The 15,944-nt window shown below is 32.9% G+C and overlaps 1 protein-coding gene across 3 annotated transcripts in view; it reads left to right on the top strand.

Annotated features, from left to right (window-relative positions):
- Pspc1 (paraspeckle component 1) overlaps window positions 1–15,944 on the top strand; it is a 78,510-nt gene that overhangs the window by 38,139 nt on the left and 24,427 nt on the right. For 2 of the 3 annotated variants that reach the window (XM_074043664.1, XM_020177082.2), the window contains exons 7-8: window positions 10,370–10,427; window positions 14,011–14,180. The exons of the other annotated variant lie outside the window; for it this stretch is intronic. In XM_074043664.1, the coding sequence (XP_073899765.1) occupies window positions 10,370–10,427; window positions 14,011–14,180 (228 nt within the window). The remainder of the gene's footprint in view (window positions 1–10,369; window positions 10,428–14,010; window positions 14,181–15,944) is intronic. 3 annotated transcript variants of the gene reach the window in all.

Genomic DNA, 15,944 nt, shown 5'->3' with positions numbered 1-15,944 from the left:
CCTCCTGCATAGTTTGGAATAACAGACTGGTTCTCCTGCACCCAGGTATTGTTTGAGATGGGGGTCAGTTCTCCCCACCCCCACTGTTGGCCTTAAATCACAATTCTTCTAATCTCAACCTCCTAAGTAGCTCGGAATATAGACATGAGCCCCTGGCACTTAGTCAGAGGGGACTTTATTGTACACGATTGTTTGTATGGCATTGTAGGTGTCTTTCTTTTTTGTTGTTTCACCTTCATTAAAGATTCAGAGAGGTGCATAATCCAGAAAATTTTCTGTATCTCTTCTCTTCCTGGAGAACATCTCTGCAGACTCAGTTCACATGTTACCTCTGACTCCTTACCCTAGCTGTGACCCTTTTCATTTTTAATATCCTTACCAGATTGTATTCTAATTATTTTATTTTGTTGTCCACTAACTGCCTTCTTGAGTTTTTTGAGGTCAGAAATTGCACATTTGTCTTACTTATTTAGATATAATATGAAAGAATTAAATAGTTGCTGGATGCCTTTTTTTCTTTCCTTTTTCTTTTTTCAAATGACAGCGCGTGTGGTGGTGTAATCCTAGCACTCAGGATGCTGAGGCAGAAGGAATGTGACTTTGAGGTCAACCTTGGGCTACAGAGTAAAAACCCTGTCTCAAAAAAAAAAAAAAAAAAACCAGTGGAGTTTATTTGTATTTTTTAATGTTCTTTATGGACCACTATATCTTTTTTTTTCTTTCTTTCTTTTTTTTTTTTTTTTTTTTTTTTGTGGTACTTGGTTTGAATTCAGTGCCTCGCAAAACAGGCACTCTATCACTTGAGCTATACCTCTAGTCTGGCTTGCTCTGGTTATTTTGGAGTTGGGGTCTTGGGAACTATTTGCCGTTGCTGGACTCAAACTCAAACCTTGATCCTCCTGAGCTCAGCCTCTCAAGAAGCTAGGATTACAGGTGAGCCACCATCACCCAGCCAAAATAAGTAATTTTTAAAAAACAAATAGCCAACCATATTTTTATGCTTGGTTTTCAGCACACCTAACTTTTCTATATTTGGACATAATTTGAATATCCCTTCAGAGTGTTAGACTTTGAAGAAGACTGGTTTCCATTACAAGAAGAGGTTTCCATTTAGGAAGAAAAAATTTGTTCATTGTTTCCTGTGTTCAAAACATCATGCTGAGCACTGTAGAGGACAAGATGTTAGGTAATTTTAGGTGCAGAGTACTTATTCAGAGAATTTTGAGAGATACAACTAAAAAGTGCTGAGAGTTTGGATAAAGAAATTTTCTAGCATAGAGTTTTAAGCAATCGTTTTGAGGAACTTTTTTAAAGTTTGGTGTATTACTTTACTGTTGTAGTTATGCTTCACGTGTTTTCATTTGAAATGGTAAGTTGTAATAATTTTTGGTTCAAATGGTAAAACTTTACTTTTAGATAATGTTTACCTTTTTTTGAGGAAATTGGGTAGAGGAGAGTCAAGAGTGGATAAGAAGAATTTAATCCAAACATGTTTTTTTAAATGCCTAGTATGTGTAACACAAGAAGAATTTTGTGGCTGGAGAAGTGGCTTAAGTGGTAAAGCACCTTCCTAGCAAGCATGAGCCTCTTGAGTTCAAACCTAGTACCACCAAAATTTTTTGTTTAAGTGGTTTGAATTAATCACAATTATAGAAAGCCATAATATTTAATTTTTTTACTTCTGGTTTATGACTTTATTTTATTTAACGCCATCAAAGTATTTTAGGCCAGTCAGTAACTCCTCTTTTCTTAATACTGAGAACTTTATGCTTTCAGTATTACACTTAAAATTGAAGATACTGCCTGAAATGGTACCATTTTATTTTAAATTAAACTAGATAAATGGGAATGCTAATATCAATGTTTAAGATTAACTGTTAGTGGTAAAGTATAGGAACTTGAGGATTATAAGCATTCTGTACTGTAAATATGTTCAACTGTTTATAATTATTATAAAGTTTCAAAGGCTTTTCAAATATCAAATAACCAAAAGTATGTAGGTAAGTTTGCCCCTTTTTTGGGGGTGGAAGTCTTATGATGTCTTAAACTAAATTGAACACCAAGTTTTTTAAGTCTTATTTTTTCTGGTCATAAACTTCATATTTTTCATTAAATAACTTCTTCTTTTTGCATATATAGCAGTAGATTCTCTTTTAAATAACCAGTTAAATATTTAAAATTTTATATCAAATCAGTTACTTTGAACTTATATATTTAGAAAAGTATATTAATTTGTTAAAATGTCAAAGCTTCTGGTCACTATTAAGATAATTCATTACCATAAATAGAAAAGGACTTTTCTCCTTCATAATATATGTATTTAATTCTCCATATATTGGACCTTATATGCCTTGTTTTCTTTTTCTGTTGCTTTCTTCTTTTGATTAGACAGTTTGAAATTGTTTCTTGTGCAGTTTGATATTTGCTCTTTTGGTTCATCTTTCATATCTTGACCTGGCCAATTGTAATAGTTGCTTAACTTTGGTAAGGGAATATATTGGATAATAAAAACGTTATGAGAAAAGAATTGCAAGTCAGTCACCAGTACTGTATGAACTTTGTTATGGTAACTGATACTAAGACTGGTGAGTTCTAGGTATCAAAACACCTCTTCAGCTCTGTGTGGTGGGGCACCTCCATAATCCCAGCAACCAGGAGTCTGAAGCAGGAAGATTGACAACTTGGGCTACAATAGCAAGACCCTGTCTCAACAAACCAATAAACAAAGCACCTCCTCACCAAGTGTGCCATGACAATTTAAAATGATAATCAGGAATATGTCCTCAAGTACATGCATTTTAAAAATAAAATTCTTAGCTGAATGTTTAAAAATTAATTCATAAAATACATAATCCCTTTGTCTCATGGTGTATGCTAGATTATATGTGATTACATTTAACTTAATCTCAGGAAACTCCCCTATGTATTAAAAAAAGCAGCCATTAATTTCTATATGCTGGGTTTGTTTTGTTTTGCTTTTTATGGCACTGGGAATAAACCCAGCTCTTTTATTTTCTTATTTTGGTTTTGAGATAAGGATTTGCTAATTTTGCTGGCCTCACTGTAAACTTCTGATCTTCCTGTCTCTGACTCCTGAGTAGTTGGTATTAGCATAAGTGCCTTTGAGTTGAATTTTGACAGTAACATTACGATTATTTATTTGTACCTGAACCAGACTTTAAAAATACACTAAGTTAATGTCATTTAAAAAGTTCACTCTTCAATAAACTATTATTTAAAGACAAACACTGTCTGCCAGTGGCTCAGGCCTATAATCCTAGATATTCAGGAGGCACAGATCAGGAGGATCATGGTTCGAAGCTAGCCTGGGCAAATATTTCACGAGACCCTATCTCAAAAAAAACACAAAACCATCACCAAAAGAAAAAAAAAAAGGACTCAAGGTGTAGGCCTTAGTACTGCAAAAAAAAAAAAAAAAAAAAAAAAAAAGGGGGGGTGCAAGCAACAACCAAAAAGATTTTTTTGGAGTCAGGGCCTCGGGAATCAGACCCAGGATTTATATATGTTGAGTATCTGTCGTACCAGCCCCGAGCTTCTTTGGAACTTGTTCTCTCCCCGCCTCTCCCACTCCGTTCCCCTCCTTTTTTCTTTTCCATTCCCCCTTTCTTGAGTTTATAACAGTAGTTTTAGATTCACAGAAAAATTGAGTGGGAGGTATGGAGATTTCTCATATGTGCACAGTCTGCCCCACTATTAGAGTTCTTTCCCAGAGTTATGTATTTATTCGTATTGATGAACCTACATTGACACATCATTATCAACCACAGTCAGTTGTTTACATTAGGGTTCAATCTGGGTGTTGTACATTCAGAAGGTGTGATAAATGTATAATGATGTTTACCTACTATTAAAGTATCATACTGAGAATGTTCATGCCCCTAAATATCCTCTGTGCTCAGCCTTTCATCCTTCCATCCTAACCTCTAGTGGCCATTCTTCCTTTTGCTACTTCCACAATTACATACCCTTTCTAGAATATCATGTATTTAGCATCATGCAGTGTGTAGTGCTTTTACATTGGCTCTTTCATTTAGCACTGTGCATTTATTTATGTTTTCTCCATTTTATCTTTTCTTGGTTAGGTAACTCATTTCTTTTTAGTGCTGAACAGTTTTATTTCCTGGATGTACCACAGTTTGTTCATCTGTGAAGGAGTCTTGATTGTTTCCAAAATCTTAGCATTTATGAATAAAGCTCCTGTTAATATTCATGTGCAGATTTTTATGTGGAGAGAAGTTTCCAACTCCTTTTGGTAAAAAAACAAGAAGCATGATTGCTGGATCATATGGTAAGAGTGTATAATTCTGTAAGAAACCTCCAGACTGTCTTCCAAAATGGCTCTACCAGTTTGCATTCTCACCGGCAATGAATGAGGATGCCTGTTGTTTCATATCCTTGCCAGCATTTTGTATTGTCAAAGTGTTTTGGGATTTTGACCATTTGAATATTTATAGTGTTACCTTGTTTTAATTTGCACTTCCCTAGTGACATGATGCAAAGTTTCATTTTAAAGTCTAAAACTGGGCAAAATGTTTATTCATGGGTAATGATACTTTGGATTGCAAAATTTGAGGTGGTAAAACCTTGGTTTTATGCATATTAAGAGGTTATTTTATGTTTCATAAAGCAATTTCTTCCCTTTCTAGCATAATATATAAAATTGTTTGGAAATTGATTTTAATTACCTGAATTAAAATTACTAAGTTTTCCAAGCTTTCTCTATTGGTTAAGTTCAAATGTTTATTTGCTGTTACTTGAGTTTTATCAGTGGAAGCATGTCTCTTAAGTCCTTTTTAGCTTACTTTTAGTTTACTTTAGTCTTTAAAAGATTAAAAGGCTTATGCAGACTTCTGTTTCTTAACAGTTTTTTCATGTGTGAATAATTTCTTGGCAAAGAGGCCTAATCTCAAAATGTTTTATTCTTATTTTCTTAATATATTTCATGTTGTAATATATTTTTGCTCCATTCTTGTCTACACGTGGTGCATTTATTAGCCAACACTTTCGTATGCTAACAGTTTTTATTTAATTTTTCTCATGAAAGTTTGACTAGTTTTCTAACAATCTTGCTGTTCCTTTATCCAAATTTCCCCAGTAAAGGAAGAAATAAAAGAATGCCATTTTCTGTCTTAACATTTTAAAATGCAAGATGTGATTGATAATACTAGGAAATTTATTTTTAGAAATATTTGTTGATGAGTTGCTTGAATTTTGTTAGAACTTTTTTTTTTTTTTTTTTAGTTGTATTACTAGGCCTGTTTTTTGAGATGGGCGCTAATAGAGTTTGAAGTCAGAGGGCCATTGGTTGCTAGGCAGATGCTCTACACTTGAGCCACACCCTCAGCCCTTTTTGCTTGAATAAGGTCTCATTGGGGTTGGCCTGGACTGTGATCCTCCTGCTTAGGCTTCCCACATACTTGGCATGACAGGTGCAGGCAAATACATCTCACTTTTATTTTGTTGAGAAGAGGGCCTCTTTTTGCCTGGCTGGCCTTGACCTCAGTCCTACTGGTTTCCACCTCTTGAGTAGCTATGATTGCAGGTGTGAATCACTGTGCCTGGCCCAGAACTTGCTGTTCTCTTCTGTAGAATTACGTGTTTGTTTGTTTGTTTTTTTAAGTGAATTTAATGTTTGGGAAAATTATTTTGAGCATTTCATCTTTGAAACATGGAACCCACATAGCACATGGTGATCCCTAGCTTCTTTAGAGGTAAACATAAAACATCTTTATGAATAAAAAACACTGTTGGTTGTGGCCATTAAGACTGTTCAAACAAAAATTTGGATCAAGATCTTTGATGAATACGCCTTGTTGCTGACAAGGCAATTTTTACTTAGTTGAATATATTATTTATGCATTCATATTTTATTTTTGTCTAAGTTAAAAACTGTGATTCCTTTAGGTTAGTTACCTTAAAATCCACCACATGGTATCTTTAAAATCACAGGTTGGTACCCCAAGTATTAAATATTAAAGGAAAATAATGTCAGATTCCAGTGGTGGCATGTTTACTATACTTTAGGAAACAGGTTAATTTATATTGGTATAAATTTTCTGCTGATCTGTATCTTTATTAAAGACTAACTGGAGTTTTAAAAACAGTGCTGTCAAAGTTTTTGGCTTTCGGATCCCTTTACATCATTAAGAATTACTGAGGACGCCAAAGCAAACTTTTCTTTGCGTTTGCTGTATTAGAAATTAAAGTCAGTTTTAAAGAAGATGTGTTGTACAGGAAGGAGTAGCCTTATTTTACATATATGTTAGTGTCTTTAATATTCAACTTTAATGTATTGGGGAAAATGGTATTTTATATTTATAGATTTAATGTTCTGCTCTATAGAAAGTGGTTGGCTTACCACATTTGCTTTTGTATTCCATCTGTTGCAAAAAAGATCTTTCAGTTAAAATCTATCAAAATCTTTCATTCATGGGTAAATAGCAGACAAGTCTATTAATAAAATTTTCAGATAATGATGGATATTCTTTGATACTGCAATGATACGTAAGTAGTGATATCTTAAAAGTACTTTGCGTTAAAATCCAGTGCTCTACCTTAAACTTTGTGTAGATCTTTTAGTAAAGTATAGTTTTGTAATCTGTATCAATCGTTAGAAAAATAATGACCCATTGACTGAAGTAGATCGTACAAATGTTAATTGATTTTATTAATTAAAAAATTAGTCACATTTCTTAATATGAATCTCATTAGAAAATGTTTATTAAATAAGTCATAAATCAGTGCCAGATGGTAGTTTCTCAAGTAAAAATCTTATTCCATGAAGAAATTGGCTTATTTAAAATGCAAGCCAATCAATGAATACTAAAATAACCATCTTCTTTTTGTAGTGTAGTACACATCCTGTTTTGTTATGCAGAATATTAAAAAAGCATGTACCCAGGCATAGAGATTTAATAATTAATTTTACTGCTTCATCCTGGTATTCACAAGTGAAAAGTTTAAATTATAGTTGGGCATGTCATATATAGAATGGTTACTAGTAAAAATTGGATGCATATCTGTCCTCTGCTGAAACACCCAGATTTTTTGCTAATCATTGCTTTTGCACTATTCATTGTTGGTACAATAAAAACCTGATAAGATTATAGTATAGTATTATAACTTTTATGGTTAGTAAAACAAAATTGTGACTTTGTGTACCTTCTGAAAGAATCTTGGGGACTCCTAGTGCTCCTCCCTGAGCTATGCTTTGAGAACTCTTGTTACCAAAGGGGTGTGCTTTGATACATGGTTCTGGGAATTAATTGGCTTCTGTTTTTTGGTTATTTGTTAATTTATAGTTCTTCTCATGGTAAGGCACACAATTTTATAAACACTATAAGGTAAAAATCTTAGTGTTTTTGAAGCTTTTACTGTTGGTACTCTTTGTTTGTTTGTTTTGGTACTTGAGGTTTGAACCCAATGCCTAGTGCTTGCTAGGCAGGTGCTTGAGCATGCTTCTGGTCCACTGTTGGAATTCTTGAAGAATGAAGAAAGCACTTTGTGAAGGTGGAATTTTATGAACTCTTATGTTAGCAGAATTTTATAGGTCAGCTCAACCACTTAACTATCTGTACAGCCTTAAGTAAGTTATTTAATAGCTCTGTGCCTTGGTTTTTATCATGTTTAAAATGTGATAAACTATAGACCTTTGTATGGTTGAATCAATACTTTAAAACTGAGTTTTCATCGTGGCTTTATTTTATTGCATTGAAGTCTTTTGAGATGTTGGTTACTAATTGTTCATCTTAAAGTGTAACTTTTGGTAGTATAATAAAGGATTTTTAATTGTTTGTATTAAAAATCTTACATATCAATTCTAACTTAAAATATATTGAAAAGTAATTAATAAGAAAAGTGAGGTCATTTGTGTCACTTTCTAGATGGGCACACAATTGAAGTGAACTTCTTTAATTGGTTATTTAGATGGATGGATGGATACATATAGAACTGAGAAATGCTATCTTAATTTCACTATATAAAATCACCTTAATATAATCTCTACCCCTTTTGCATTTTACTAGAAGTACGTAACAGTGGATTTCTAGAAGGTAACAACAACTTGAAGATATGGCTAGGAACCTGAAAACTTTTTATTCCACAAGTTGTTATAAAATGGTCTGTCATCTAACTGTAAAATTTCTTTTTCTTAAGCATCAGAGTAAAACTCTGAAAAATAGAATTTGGTAATTTTTCTTAACATATTATCAGTATTACTAAATATAAATGCATATTTAGTGAAAATACTATAATATATAACATAAATTGGTATTTTAATATAATGGTGTGCTCTGTTAGCATGGAGTATTCTAAGACATTTTGATCCCATCTAAAGGGATTTAAAGAGAGATAATTTAGAATTTACTAAGTTTATAATATAGCACCAGAAAGGGCAGGTTCTGTTTGTGTAGTTGACTTAAAAAACTATAGATATATTCAGTGTGCCCAAGGAAAGCTCTTAATGATGAAAGTGGATTTTATAATAAAAAAAAAAAGTAAGTTTGCAAATAGTAAAAAGCTAACCATTGTTGCAAATCCAAAAGAAAAGTATATGGAACTCATGCCACCTTCCCCCCCAGTCATCAGAAGACACCCTCCCCCCCCCCCCCGCCCAATGTATTTTATCACTATATGATGCTAAGGTGCAATGAGCTTTTCAGTAACAAGTATAAATGATACCTAGAAGATGCTGGGTGTGCTGAAGCAGGTTTACTATGTCAGTAGGTTCTAAGCAATGATTAGCCAGTATCAAATTGGTTAGCTTATTGAGAGTAGTGATGAAGATTTAAAATAACTTTTACATTTAATGCTTGATCAGTAGTCATTTTCTCATATAGTCTAGCTTTTTTTTTTTGTAGGTCAGTAATAGAATCTGTTAATTAGTGAGAGTTTTATGAGAAGAATGAAATTTAGTTTTTAGGAAAGTTAAATAGTTTTAGAAAGATTTGACGTGCAAAGCATTTCATTTTTTCTTAGTGTTCGTGTTGTATAATACCATATTTTTCTTAAAAATTATCTTTGGGCACATCTATTTACGTTAAATAGGTATGGTTTTTTTTTTCCACCACCTCTGTGCATGTTATTCAAGCACTTTTCCACTGAGCCACACCCTGTCAAAGTATTTTAAGACATTTAAGATATTTAAAATATTTTTAAAAGTACTTTAACTTTTTTTTTTTTAATTGGGTAGTAGTACTGGAATTTGAACTTGGCTCCATGCTTGCTAGGCAGGTGCTTTACCACTTATACCATGCCTCCAGCCCTAAATTTTTTATTTATTTGTTTCGACACTTATTTTTTAAAGGAGCCATCTGCTTTTAAAATATTTTTAAAAGAGCCATTTGCTGCTTAATGACATCCTGTTACAGGATAGGCTTTTATGTCCTTTACTTTCAGTTTTCATATGTGCTTTTCACTTATACTGCATGATTAAATAGAGTTGAACATTCAGATTTTAATAGAATTGCTTTTCAAAAGTACAGTAATTATGCTTTTATTAGATTTATACATTGGTGTTTGTCTCAAAGTATTTTTCACGATCAGTTCATTAACTACATTTGTCTAAGAGGAGAAATGGTCATCAAATGAAAATTGTAACTTTATGTGATTGAGTAATTTTACCTAGAGATTTCATTCAAAGTTCTTTTGTAACTGTTAGTAAATGTAAAGTTCTTAGGAAGTAGATTTCTTTAGAGAAATTTCAAAGATTTTTGAACATTTGTATGACCTGTTTGTTACAATTGATGATGATAGTGCATTGTTTCAAAACTTGCCAAGTGAGTAACACTTCACTGGGATTTTACCATTATGTGACCACTCAGTGCAAAGAAAGCAAGTTACATTGAGCTTTCAGTATTCCTTGTGCAGAGTAAAGACTTTCATGGTGTGTCTATAGACCCTGGGTGGAGTAATGCTTGGCTGGTTGAATAAAAATGTAAGAAAAACCAAGTTGCAATTTTTAGGCAATAAAAATTATAACTTTTAAAACACCAGTGGCCTGGAAAAAAATAATTGACCCTAGTATTTATTAATTCTAGATTTTTCTTTGCTTGAAGTTTTAGGCATGTGTCTTTAGAATAAAAGCATTAAAAATAATCTGTAGTAGATTTTATGTAATGTGACTCATTGACAATCTAATATTGCAGTATAAATTGCACATTCTCAGTGCTTGGCCTGGGCTAAAGGTTTTGTTTTATTTTTGGTGTTATTAAATAAATAATGTTGGAAAATTTCAGTTTTCTTAATGGAAAGTTATGTCCCAATTTCACTCTTTTCTTTTTGATTTTAGATGGGAAATGTAAAGTCATAAGATCGATAGGTTGACTGTGACAACTATGTTTACTTACAGAGAGAACAGGAAATGAGAATGGGTGATATGGGTCCCCGTGGAGCAATAAACATGGGAGGTAGGGATATGAAGCAAAAGACTTTTGTCACTTGTAATTCTTTGGGGGATATACATGCTATTTGTGGTGTCTGTATATTTCTTAGAAATATGGAACCAGTGCTTGTGAAGGTGAAATCTCTTACGTTTACTAATTTGTAATATTTAATTACATTATAAGTATATGTCTATAAAGAATATTTTGACAGCTACAAGGTACCTTATACTTTGATAGCCTCATCGAAAGAAACGTATAAATTAGGGTTTGATACTGTCTGAAGTAAGTTCAGTCGTTGCATGATATAATACAATGCTGTTGTACTTCTAAAATCAGATTTCATGCCTTCAGATTGTTTTTTTTTTAATATTGGAAATTGACAGTTTCTGAATTTTATTTTAAACTTTTGAGAGCATTTTATAAAGTTCTATTTTTAACTTGATTTTTGTGTAACTTTGAGCCCATTTTTATTAACTTCAATGAATAGCTAACATCTTTTTCCTTACCTACAGTATTATGGAAGTTCACCCTTTGGAGACTTGTTGAGGAAATGAGATGTGTCTTGCTAATGTTTATGTTTAAAGTTGATGTAAAAATTTTAAGAAAGTACCTATAATAACAACTTTAACATCCATTGGCTTATGTAGGTAGGCTGTCAGGGATCAATATCAAGTAAATAAGCCAGGGAAAAATAAGTTGAGTATCACAGGTCTTAAGAAATTTAAAGTTTGAAGTGACATATATTAACCATTGGATAGCGAATTATAATTTACATATTTACTTTCACATTAAATTGTCCCACTGATGAAACTGCCATGAAATTAAACTCTTAAGTCAAATGTACATACTGTTTGAAAGATTACATTACCAGAACATCCATTGCACATCCATCTAGTATGGTATTTTTCTTTGAGACCCGCTTGATTTATTCAGGTTATTTAATATATAATGATGCAGCTGTGACCCTATATTGTGTTCTTAAAATATGTAGTTTACAAAATGAAACTTAAAACATGGAATGTATAGAATGAACATCTTCCATGATCAGCCTCAAAACCCCCACCCCCTTATTCTAGTTCTTTGACTCTTCTAATCAGGTAATCTAGAATCATCTGTTGCTGTTTATTTGTCACTTTCCTTAGTTACTAACAGGTAGTCACTTAGCATCTCTGTTATGCAAAGGAAACATGAAATGTGGCCCTCACCCATAAAGAACTTAATCATGAAGTTAGTACATGAATATGTGACATAATTAGTGAAACAGTAGTATAAGTTCTAAATTAGGAAGTATGGTGAAGTATTTAATTGTCTTTTTCAGAGTAAGTTCTGGGATGGTATATAAGGGAATTGTGGTTTTCAGGGCAGTACAAGTACAGTTATTATGGATTATAGACAGTTTCAAAAACCATTACAATTTTTAGATTGTCATTAACCTCAGAACCAAACTTCAAAATGTTAGAATATTTAAACCTATTTCTGATGGTACAGAGACCTGAAATACTCCTTTTGTTTAATTAGCAGCTCTATGTGAATATTCCTTTATGATCCTTATTAGTTAGAAATTCAAGAGAATTTAAAAATTTTTATGAGATTTTACTCCACTACCAAACCGTATTTACATTTTAGCACTTTCTTAAAATCCGGTCCATTTACTATTTTCTTTAGTATTCAGTTAACTTGAGACGTTATCTTAATACAGTTTACTAGACTTACCCAGTTGAGTCGCTGTTGAGCAGGTAAAACTGTCATATCCCATCAGGTTACATTGATGGGGGCTGGGGTTATAGCTATTCTGTAGAGTTCCTGGTTAACATGCTCATGGCCCTGGGTTGATTGCCATGAACAAACACACACACACACACACACACACACACACTCTCTCTCTCTCTCTCTCTCTCTCTCACTCACTCACTCACTCACACTCTTACACTGATGGGATGTGGTCTCAAGATTTTTCTGCTATCTTGCCAGTGGGTATACTATATGAAACATGGATTATAAAGCTGCTTTAGATAACCAGATAATGCTAGCATTTCTTAGATCATAAACATTAGTTTATAGCTTTGCAGGTGGAAGATGTAAGTACTAAAAATGAGGCTTTAAGTTGATTACTAATAGTTGAGAATATTATTTTTTATTTTTTACGTTCTTATACTTGTCTAACTATCCCAATCCAGGAGTTAGTGCAACTCTTCATTCTATTAAAGAGAAGTTCAAACCACAGTGCTACCAAAAAAAAAAAATGTAAAGAAAAGAGAGGCAGGATGTGGTGGTCCATGCCTGTATTCCTAATGAGGCCCAGGAGGATGGTGAGGTCTAGGCCAACCTGAGCTACATAGTGAGATCCTGCCTCACCCCTCTCCACTAAAAAGAAAGAAAAAAAAAAAAGAATAAAACCCTTAATCTGTTCTTTTTGGGGAAAGTTGAGGGAAGAAGCCTCCTAGACATTCTCTTCCACCATTCTTCATTTTTAATCATGTATTTCTGTTATACATTTATAACTACTGAGGGAGCAAAATATTTTTGGTTAACGTGCTGGCATATCAGTAAGAGTATGTTTGGATTAAGGAAGTCATTCCTTCCTTTTGAAGTTGCTTGTTTCCTGGGATTACATTCAAAGAGCAATAAGTAGTATGTGATTCCAGGGATTGGTAGGGAGTGCTACTTCTTTCTTTCACCTGCTCTTTGCATTCTACCCTAAGTATTCTGTAGTGGATTTGAATGAAGACTTCAGCTATGGATATTTGAGAAATTGAATGTCAGAAGATTCACCTACATAGTGAAATACTGGAAGAAAAGTACACTGTAATCATTCTTTGTGAAGGAATTTTAATTAGAAATCATTATGAGCATTTAAGAAAAGGAAAAAGATTTCCAAGAAAATACTTAAAAATGTTGGAGCTGAGACATGTTATAACTGAACTATTACTGCAATTAATATGAGATAGCTGGATATGTTTTTTTTTTGGTGGCATTGGTGTTTGAAGTCAGAACTTGATGCTTGCTAGGCAGGCACTCTTGAGCTACTCTACCAACCCCAGATGGATGTCTCTTTCTTAATGAAAAATTTGAAATATATCTGGTTATCGCCTTTTCCAGAAGTTTATGTCAAAAATATAAAAGTCAAGAGATTGGTTTAGAGCTATCTTTTTTGAGAATAGTTTCCCCTGTTACAATTTAAGCTATTTTCATACAAATATATTTAGTGAGGCTTTGAGAAAAATCAGTTTTTAAGTCCTAATCCTTTGTTCATTAAAACTGACAGTGCAGTCAAAAATTATTAGGGATTATTTGGTTTAAAAGTAGGCTATATCAAATACTATAGATTTTTTTTCATGGATTTTTAAAACTTTGATTCTGTTACAGACCAAATTGTTGTAAAATAATTGAGTTGCCTCATTTGTTTCATGTACATTTATTTTAGGGATGAAAATTCCATGGTATCAGTAATGCTCTTTTATAGAGTAGATAATTGAGTATTCTGTTCTCATGAAAGGAAAATGATTTTGATAATAGTCTTCATGTATTGATTGCATAAGTTTTATAAAATTGTTAATGTTTACTAAACTAAGATAGGCCAGCTCTAAGTATAGATTGTTTTACATAGATGCGTTTAGCCCAGCCCCTGCTGGTAACCAAGGTCCTCCTCCAATGATGGGTATGAATATGAACAACAGAGGAACTATACCTGGCCCACCAATGGGTCCTGGTCCTGCCATGGGGCCAGAAGGAGCTGCAAATATGGGAACTCCAATGATGCCAGATAATGGAGCAGTGGTAATGTATCACAAACATTATTTTGATTATATTTGGTAACATATTCTGCCCCAAAGATAACTTCACACTTAACATAGTTTGGCATCATTTGTTTTGTTAGTAGAAATAAACAGCCCATCAATGGGAAAAAAAAATAACTTTGTGAAGTTATTTGATACGAGACAATTTTTAAATAGCCCAAGAGTTAGGATTACCATCTGTGGCATGCTTTTGCATTTCAGTGTACAGCAAATACATGTGTCATTAAGTTATTTTTCAATGCTTTTAATTTGTATTTGCCTCTTACCAGCATATAGTGTAGTGGTATTTTATGACTGTGTTCTTTTTCTCTGTGAATTCCTTACCATTGGTGGGGACAAAACTCTAATACATGTGAAAACACAGTTTTCAGTAAATATTTTTGATATAAAGATCACTTTTCATGATACATTTTAAAGCATTTATTTTCACTGTGAAACAACATTACAGTTTTTTTTTTTGTATAGTCTAGATTACATTGTTATATTCTTTCCACAGAATTACTAAATTGTTACTAACTTTAAGTAGACAGTATTTTGGGTCTTGATCTGAGAGTGTGAAGATATCTTTGTATGGGCTAAATACTATAAAAACAAGGTTTTTCAGTTGTAATTTCCATTATATTTGACTGTTAGCTGGCAAGATTTATATCTTTTATCATTTCTTTGAAAGTTTACCACTATTTAAGTGAGTCTTTATAGTACGAAAATATTCTGATGTGGTGTTTTTTAATGTTCCAGATAACACTTAGAAAGGAAAATTGGTTGGCTGTATATTTTGAAAAGGCAGTTTTGTTTTGAAACTACAATATAAATGTTAAGGAACCATTGCTATTAAGAAACAACACACAGTGCCAATTAAACTCAGCCATGCCATCATTTGTATGTCTGTGGTGATCTGGAAAAAAGACATTAGGGCTCTAGGTGTGGCTCAAGTGGTTGAGTGCATGCCTAGTAAGCAGGAGGTCCTTAGCTAATCCTCAGTATTGCAGTAAGTAGTCAATCAGTAAGGCATTGAAAGTAAGATATTGTGCATCATGGAATTGAGGAGTACACTTTATCACTTTTTAAGTTTACTTTAGATACAATCTTAAGAATTTGGACATAATGATTGGAGTTTTTTATTCTCTTTTTTATTTATTTACTTCTTTGGGTGGGACTGGGGTTTGAACTTGGATTCTGGGGTTTGAACTTGGATTCATGTTTGCTTTAGCCTTGCGAAGCAGGCACTCTACAGCTTGAGCCACACCTCCAACAATTGGAGTTTTTAAAAAATGATAGCTTGCCCAGGGAGATAAAGAGGCAGTGTCATGATATCTGCTATCAGTTGATGGCACATAGTACAACTAGTGTGTTTTCTCTTCCTGTAGAACCTACATTTTCATAGAAAAATGTTCAAAAGCTAATAAAAATTAGTTTGGTTAAAGTTTTCTTTAGGACATAATCATTATTAGTAATATAGAAGTAGCATGAATTCCTATTTTCTACTCCTTTCCTAGAAATTGTAAACTTTATTAAAAATCACTTTTGTGGCTTTTTGCATCTACATTTGACTACTACTACTTAAATCAACTCTTGGAAATTATTAATTTTTTCAAAATAAGGTGATAATGTGCTATTAGTAGTTTATTAAAGTCAGTCAGCTTTTAAAACTATTTTCCCAATGCTTTGAACTAAAGCACCTCAAAAGTGTTCATATTGAAATGAATTCTGTCTTTTCTTAAGTAGTGTTGTATGTCGTAAAAAC

The sequence above is a fragment of the Castor canadensis genome, chromosome 10 (assembly GCF_047511655.1).
Source record: "Castor canadensis chromosome 10, mCasCan1.hap1v2, whole genome shotgun sequence".
NCBI classification, from domain to species: domain Eukaryota; kingdom Metazoa; phylum Chordata; class Mammalia; order Rodentia; family Castoridae; genus Castor; species Castor canadensis.
This window is presented reverse-complemented; position numbering and strand designations above follow the sequence as displayed.